The sequence below is a fragment of the Cebus imitator genome, unplaced genomic scaffold (genome assembly GCF_001604975.1).
Source record: "Cebus imitator isolate Cc_AM_T3 unplaced genomic scaffold, Cebus_imitator-1.0 Scaffold53, whole genome shotgun sequence".
Taxonomy (NCBI): Eukaryota; Metazoa; Chordata; class Mammalia; order Primates; family Cebidae; genus Cebus; species Cebus imitator.
Genome location: NW_016107368.1, coordinates 2573687 through 2581488, shown reverse-complemented (window position 1 = coordinate 2581488; position 7802 = coordinate 2573687). Strand labels below are relative to the sequence as shown.

Sequence of the window (7802 nt, the reverse complement as noted above, 5' to 3'; positions counted from 1 at the left end):
AGTGGGGCTGATGTGGTTTGATCTGTGTCCCCTGCCCAAAGCTCTTGTTGAAATGCAACTCCGGTGTTGGAGGAGTGGCCTGGAGGGGGGTGACTGGATCATGGAGGCGGTTTCTAATGGGTTAGCAGCATCCTTGCTCACTACTGTATAATGAGTTCTCGTGGAATCCGGTTGTTTAAAAAGTGTGTAGCACTGTCCCCATTTGACACCTTGTTCCCACTTTGCCTTCCGCCATGATTGAAAGTTTCTTGAGGCCTCCCCAGAAGCTGAGCAGATGCTAGTACCATGCTTCCTTTATTGCCTGTAGAAGCGGGAGCCAGCTAAACCTCTTTTCTTTATAAATCCCTGAGTCCCAGTCTCAGGCCTCTTCTTTTCTTTTCTCTTTCTCCTTCCTCTTTATTTTTTTCTTTCTCTTTTTTTCTTTTCTTTCTTCCTTTCTTTTTTTTTTTTTTTTTTCTCTCTCTCTTTCTTGAGACAGGGTCTGGCTCAGTTGCCCAGGCTGGAGTGCGGTGGCGTGATCTCGGCTCAGTGCAACCTCTGCCTCCCTGGTTCAAGCAATTCTCCCACCTCAGCCTCCCAAGTAGCTGGAGCTGCGGGCACACACCACCATGCCCGGCTAATTTTTGTATTTTTTGGTAGAGCACTTTGGGAGGCCGAGGTGCGTGGATCACTTGAGTCCACGAGTTGGAGACCAGCCTGGCAAACATGGTGGAATGCCGTCTCTACTAAAAACACAAAAATTAGCTAGGCGTGGTGGTGGGCTCCTGTAGTCCCAGCTACCGGGAGGCTGAGGTGGTAGAATCACTTGAACCTGGGAGGTGGAGGCTACAGTGAACCAAGATTACTGTACTGCAGAGCGATCCTTCATCTCAAAAAAAAAAAAAAAAAAATGCAGGATCAGAGAGGGCAAGCACCTACCCCCAGTCACACAGTGGCAGCTGATGGACCTGAGGGTCAAGGCCAGGGCCAGCACCGTGGCCTCTGCATGTCATCCTCTGCAGTGTCCCACCATGCTCAGTGCTAAGCGCAGCCCCAGCCCCCCGAGGCCGCCATGGAGACTTACAGTAGTCTGACACGTAGAAATAGGTGGGTTCCGTCCAGGAGCCGTTGCCTGCCAGGGAAGTGGCCCGGACTCGCACGCTGTAGTTCCCCGGCGACAGCCCGCGCAGCCTGCAGCCCCGTTCCAGAGTGAAGTGCTTGCGGGAGACACAGAGATGCAGCTCCTGGAAGGAAGGGAGGAGGAGGAGGGTGGCTAAGCTTTGCACATCTGGGAGTGTCCACCCCTAGCGGGGAGCTCACAGCCAGGATCCCTCTGAGAGATGACGCCGAGGCAGCAAAGCACAGACGAAGACACACAAGTGGCTTTGGCAATTGCAGAATTTTATAACCATAGTGCTATGGATAAGGGTATAGATGCAGGGGTTGTTGTTATTGGTAAGAGCCAGACTTCCGAAGCCGGAAGCCAAGTATCAGACCCTGATGGTTTCATCTAATCCTTTTTAAAATTTTTAATTAAATTCTCCTGGCTCAGTGGCTCATGCCTATAATCCAAGCACTTTGGGAGGCTGAGGCGGGTGAGTCACTTGAGGTCAGGAGTTTAAGACCAGCCTGACCAACATGGTAAAAACCTGTCCCTACTAAAACAATACAAAATTAGCCTGGTGTGGTGGCGCATGCCTGCCATTCCAGCTACTTGGGAAGCTGAGGCAGGAGAACTGCTTGAGCTCAGGAGGTGGACGTTGCAGTGAGCCCATATTGTGCCATTGTGCTCCAGCCTGGAGGACAAGACCGAGACTCCGTCTCAAAAACCTTCTTTAAAATTAAATTAATTAATTTATGTATTCATTTATTATTTTGGAGTCTCACTCTGTTACCCAGACTAGTGTGGTATGATGGCATGATTTCAGCTCACTGCAACCTCTGCCGACTCCTGGGCTCAAGCGATCCTCCCTCAGTCTCCTGAGTAGCTGGGACTACAGGCACCCACCACCCCCAGCTCATTTTTGTATTTTTTGTAGAAACGGGGTTTTTGTCATGCTGCCCAGGCTGGTCTTGAACTCCTCAAGCAATCCTTCTGCCTCAGCCTCCTAAAGTGCTGGGATTACAGGTATGAGCCACCACATCAGCCTTCATCTAATTCTTGCAACCCGTGGCTCAGGTAACATTACATTAGCCTCACAGGAGGGGTGAGGAAACTGAGACTTAGGATGGAGACTGGCCAACTTCTGCCGTCAAGGACAGATAGTAACTATTCTCAGCTTCTTAGGCCAGATGCAATTTGGCTGTTATACTTCATGGACAATTTCATAACATCCATAAACAAAAGGGTTTGGTTGTATATTAACAAAACTTGTTGACACTGAGAAGTTGAACTTCGTACAATTTTCATCTTTGGAACATTATTTTTCTATTATCAATTTCTATTATGTTTTCTACTATCTATTTCTAGCATCTCCATCCCTCCCTCCCTCCCTCCCTTCTTTCCTTCCTTCCTTCCTCTCTCTCTCTCTTTTGGAGTTTCACTCTGTCACCCAGGCTGGGGTGCAGTGGCACAATCTCGGCTCACTGCAACCTCTGCTTCCTGGGTTCTAGCGATTCTCCTGCCTCAGCCTCCTGAGCAGCTGGGACCACAGGCACCCACCACCACACCCAGCTGAGTTTTGTATTTTTAGTAGAGTCAGGGTATTACCATGCTGGCCAGGCTGGTTTCCAACTCCTGATCTCAAGTGATCCGCCCTACCTCGGCCTCCCAAAGTGCTGGGTTTACAGGCGTGAGCCACTGCTCCAGGACCTATTGTCTATTTTCTACTAATATTATTTTCTATAATATTATATTTCCAAAAATCATTTATTTTTAATTGACAAACAATAGTATTATAGATCAGGCACAGTGGCTCATGCCTATAATCCCAGCCCTTTGGGAGGCTGTGATGGGAGGATCGCTGGAGCCCAGGAGTTAGAGACCAGCCTGGGTAACATAGTGAGACCCCATTTCCATAGAAAATAGAACAATTAGCCGGGCGTAGTGGTTCCACACCTGCAGTCCCAGCTACTCAGGAGGCTGAGGCAGGAAAAATCACTTGAGCCCAGGACGTCAAGGATGAAGTGAGCTATGATGGCTCCACTGCACTCCAGCTTGGGAGACAGGGCTAGACCCTGTCTCTAAAATAAATGAATAAAGAAAAATAAGAATAATAGTTGTATATATGCATGGGGTACAGTGTAAAGTTATGATGCAGCATAAATTGTGGAGTGATTAAAACAAGCTGATTAAATCCTCATCCCCTCATGTACTTATCATTTCTTTGTTGTGAGAACATTTAAAATCTATTCTAGCAACTTTAAAATACGTGTTATTAACTACAGTTACCATTCATCTACAGAGCAACGGATTCCTAGAATGTATTCCTCCTGTCTGAAACTTTGCACCCTGTGATTCACATCTCTCCTTCTTCTTCCGTTGATTGCTCCCCGCTCCCAACCATTTTAAAATAGAAAAGTGGGTGGTGCATGGTGGCTCACACCTGTAATCCCAGCACTTTGGGAGGCCGAGGCGGGTGGATCACCTGAGGTCAGGAGTTTGAGACCAGCCTAGCCAACATGGTGAAACCCCATCTCTACCCAAAATACAAAAATTAGCTGGGTGTGGTGGCGAATGCCTGTAATCCCAGCTACTCGGGAGGCTGAGACAGGGGAATTACTTGAACCCAGGAGACAGAAGTTGCAGTGAGCTGAGATTGTGCCATTGCACTCCAACCTGGGCAACAGAGCAAGATTCCATCTCAAAAATAAGTAAATACAATGCAAAAGTGACTCCTAGCTCACGAATCATTAGAAATCAGGCAGCAGGGCCAAGCACAGTGGCTCACATCTGTAATCCCAGCACTTTGGGAGGCCAAGGCAGGCGGAACATCTGACGTCAGGAGTTCGAGACCAGCCTGACCAACATGGAGAAACCTCATCTCTACTAAAAATACAAATATCAGCTGGGCATGGTGGCACATGCCTGTAATCCCAGATACTTGGGAGGCTGAGGCAGGAGAATCGCTTAAACCCGGGAGGCAGAGATCGTGGTGAGCCGATATTGCGCCATTGTACTCCAGCATGGACAACAAGAGCCCAACTGTCTCAAAAAAATAAAAGTAAAAATAAAAATAAATAAAATGCAAAAGTGACTCCTAGCTCATGAATCATTAGAAATCAGGCAGCGGGCCACATGTAGCCTACGGGATGCAGCTTGCTGACTGAGCCCTGGTTTAGGAGATTACATGGTTTGTCGGAGATCTCATAGCTGCAAAACAGCAGGGCCAGCTCTTGAACTCAGAACTGTCTGGCGTGAAAACGTCTCCTTCAGACCCCTGCAGAATATTTTTGCAGGTCTCCAGCAAAATGAGAAAAGGGTGGAAATGAAGGATCTGCATGGTCCAAGCCAGATTTCCAGCCTTTCCCTGCAACTCCCGGCCTCTGCACATCAGGACCAAATGCACATATGGGCTTCATGTCTACAGACAAATAAAAAAGCTTTTTCTTTGCCATGGTGATGCCCTTCAATTTTTTTTAAAAAAAATCATTATGAAAACAGTTGAGATCCACCCAAATATCTGGTGGGATGAAGAGGAGATGCGCAAAGTGTAGAAGACACCCAGTGACAAGCACGTAACTAGAGATACACCCAGAACTTACGAGAAGAGGCTCTCTGGGGAATAAGACCATGAAACCTGCAAGCGGCGAGCCAAAACTCTGAAGTTTTCGAAACAGTTCCAAGCTAATAGTGCATGCAGAGAACCGGGCTGGAACATTTGGTTTGGGGAGGGTGAGGGGTGGCGCAGGAGCGGGGAGACTGGGGAAGAGAAAGACATGTTAAAAAAAAAAAAAAAGCCAGTACCCCGTGCTTATCACGTGACAATAACAGCAAGAAAACAAACTCGGTCTGGTGGCAGGGGCGGGGGCAGGGAACTGCAGTCCAAAGTTTCTTCCAAGTGGAATGAGTCACTGAGTAGAGAGGGACAAATAAGCAAATATAGAACCCCAAGGTAGCTGCTATCTGGGACAAAGGGGAAATGCGTCTTTTTTTTTTTTTTTTCTTTGAGACAAAGTTTCGCTCTTGTTGCCCAGGCAGGAGTGCAGTGGCAACATCTCAGCTCACTGCAACCTCCGCCCCCCGGGTTTAAGAGATTCTCCGGCCTCAGTCTCCAGAGTAGCTGGGACTACAGGCATGCACCACCACGCCTGGCTAATTTTGTATTTTTAGTAGACGGGGTTTCTCCATGTTGGACGGGCTGGTCTCGAACTCCCGACCTTAAGCGATTCTGAGCTTGACAGAGGTTCTAGATCCTTCCCACATGCATCTCTCTTGTTTTTCACTCCTCGAGGTATCTGGGGCAAATGATTGGCATTAGAAGATACATTTCTCAGCTGGGCACGGTGGCTCATGCCTGTAATCCCAGCACTTTGGGAGGCTGAGGCGGGTGGATCACCTGAGGTCAGGAGTTTGAGATCAGCCTGGCCAATATGGCAAAACTGTGTCTCTACTAAAAATACAAAAAATTAGCTGGGCATGGTGCCTGTAATCCCAGCTACTTGGGAGGCTGAGGCAGGGAGAATCGCTTGAACCCAGGAGGCGAAGGTTGCAGTGAGCTAAGATTGCATCATTGCACTCTTGTCTGGGCAACAGAGTGAGACTCCATCTCACACACACATACACAAAAAAGGAATTAGGCTCTGACACAGGTTACCACGTAGATAAACCTTGAAAACGTGCTCACTGTTCACAATAGCGAAGACTTGGAACCAACCCAAATGCCCATCAGTGATAGACTGGATAAAGAAAATGTGGCACATATACACCATGGAATACTATGCAGCCATAAAAAAGGATGAGTTCATGTCCTTTGCAGGGACATGGATGAAGCTGGAAACTGTCATTCTCAGCAAACCGACACCAAAACAGAAAACCAAACACCGCATGTTCTCACTCATAAGTGGGAGTTGAACAATGAGAACATATGGACACAGGGAGGGGAACATCACACATCAGGACCTGTCGGGGGTTGGGGGACTACGGGAGGGATAGCAGGGAGTCGGGGGATTGGGAAGGGACACCATTAGGAGAAATACCTAATGTAGATGACAGGGGGATGGATGCAGCGAACCACCATGGCGTGTGTATACCTATGTAACTAACCTGCTTGTTCCGCACATGTACCCCAGAGCTTAAAGTACAATAAATACATTTTTAAAAAAAGAAAGAAAAGAAAACATGATGCTCAGTGAAAGAAGTTAGACACAAAGGGCCACATGGTGTATGATTCTACTTGTAATGTCCAAAATAGGCAACAGAGACAGAGTCCCCAAAGAGAAAGAAAGCAGATCAATGGTTCCCAGGGGTGAAGAGACAGGGAAGCTTGGCAGGAAGGACAGGTACAGGGGATGCATTTTGGATTTTGGGGTGATATTTTGGGTGACACAAACGTTCTGAAATTGACTGTGGTGATGTGGCACAAGAAAACGTTTAGAGAATGTACTGAAAACCGTTGGGCAATTTTTTTTTTTTAATTATTTATTTATTTATCGAGATCTGTTGCCCAGACTGGAGTGCACTGGTGCGATCTAGGCTCACTGCAACCTCCACCTCCCAGGTTCAAACGATTCTCCTGCCTCAGCCTCCCAAGTAGCTGGGATTATAGGCACACACCTGATCTGCCTGCCTCAGCCTCCCAAAGTGCTGGGATTACAGGCGTGAGCCACTGTGCCCAGCCCCAAACATTGTTTTAAATGGCTCTTCAACCACCAGTTTTATGGATGCACTGTCTTCCATGTGTCCATTCTTCAGTGGATGGACATCTAGTGATTTGCATTTTTTGCTACTGAAGAAAATCTTGTGCATAGAGCTTTGTTCCCTGCCCCAAACTTGAACGATTTCCTTAGGACCTATAGGATTAATACATATGGGACAATACATTAATAAACTTTGCAATTATGGCCCTCAGGGAATCATGCCTTTCTTTGTCTATGAGACTCTGGAAGCCTCAGTATCCAGCTCACTGAAATGCTCAGAGGACGTACTGTCCTTCCTCTTCTGGACTTAGGCAAGCCCTCACTTTGCCAAAGGGGCACTAGCAAACGGGATACAAAGAGTCCTGAGAAGTGTTTGTACATGGGGCATGTCCTTCCTCGCCTGGGCTAGCTCGCTGGGCAGTAAGAGATTGCCCAGGGAAAAAGCTCCAAGTGCCCCCAGCTGAGCCCTGGCCATGTGAATGAGGCCATCCAGCTCCAGCCAGACTGGCTCAGGGCAAAGGAATCACCCAGTGAACCTGCAGAATTGAGAGAAAGAATAAATGTCCTTTTTAGAAAACCAGTACTTTTGGGGGGCAGTTTGTTACACAGCAAAAACTGACTGAAACAATAAATAAAGCTGAATCCAAAAAGCTAAACTGCTTTCCAGATAAAATTAGTATTGCCTAAAATGGTAAAAACTAGGCAACCAAAATCTCCAAAAATAAATTACAGCCCAATCATGAGATTAAGTCCTATGTAGCAAGTACAAAGCATAATCCCAAAGGCTATTGCAGACGGAGACATCAAGAGGAAGAAGAAAGGAACTTGTGAATATGGATTAGATGTCTGGGCACGTTTGTGTCAATTAAAAACTAGCTGAGCTCTGTATGATAAGGAATTTTATTAAAAAAAAAAAAGTTAAAAAAAGGCAAATCAAGCCATTCATTTAGTAAACAGGGCCCCAAAATAGGCCCAGAATGACAATTTCAGTAAGGATCCTTTCTATTTTTTTTTTTTTTTTTTTT

The 7802-nt window shown here is 46.8% G+C and overlaps 1 protein-coding gene across 1 annotated transcript in view; it reads right to left on the bottom strand.

Moving 5' to 3' along the window:
• INSR (insulin receptor) overlaps window positions 1-7802 on the bottom strand; it is a 159571-nt gene that overhangs the window by 16100 nt on the left and 135669 nt on the right. The window contains exon 14 of the mRNA XM_017528197.2: window positions 1064-1223. Within this exon, the coding sequence (XP_017383686.1) occupies window positions 1064-1223 (160 nt within the window). The remainder of the gene's footprint in view (window positions 1-1063; window positions 1224-7802) is intronic.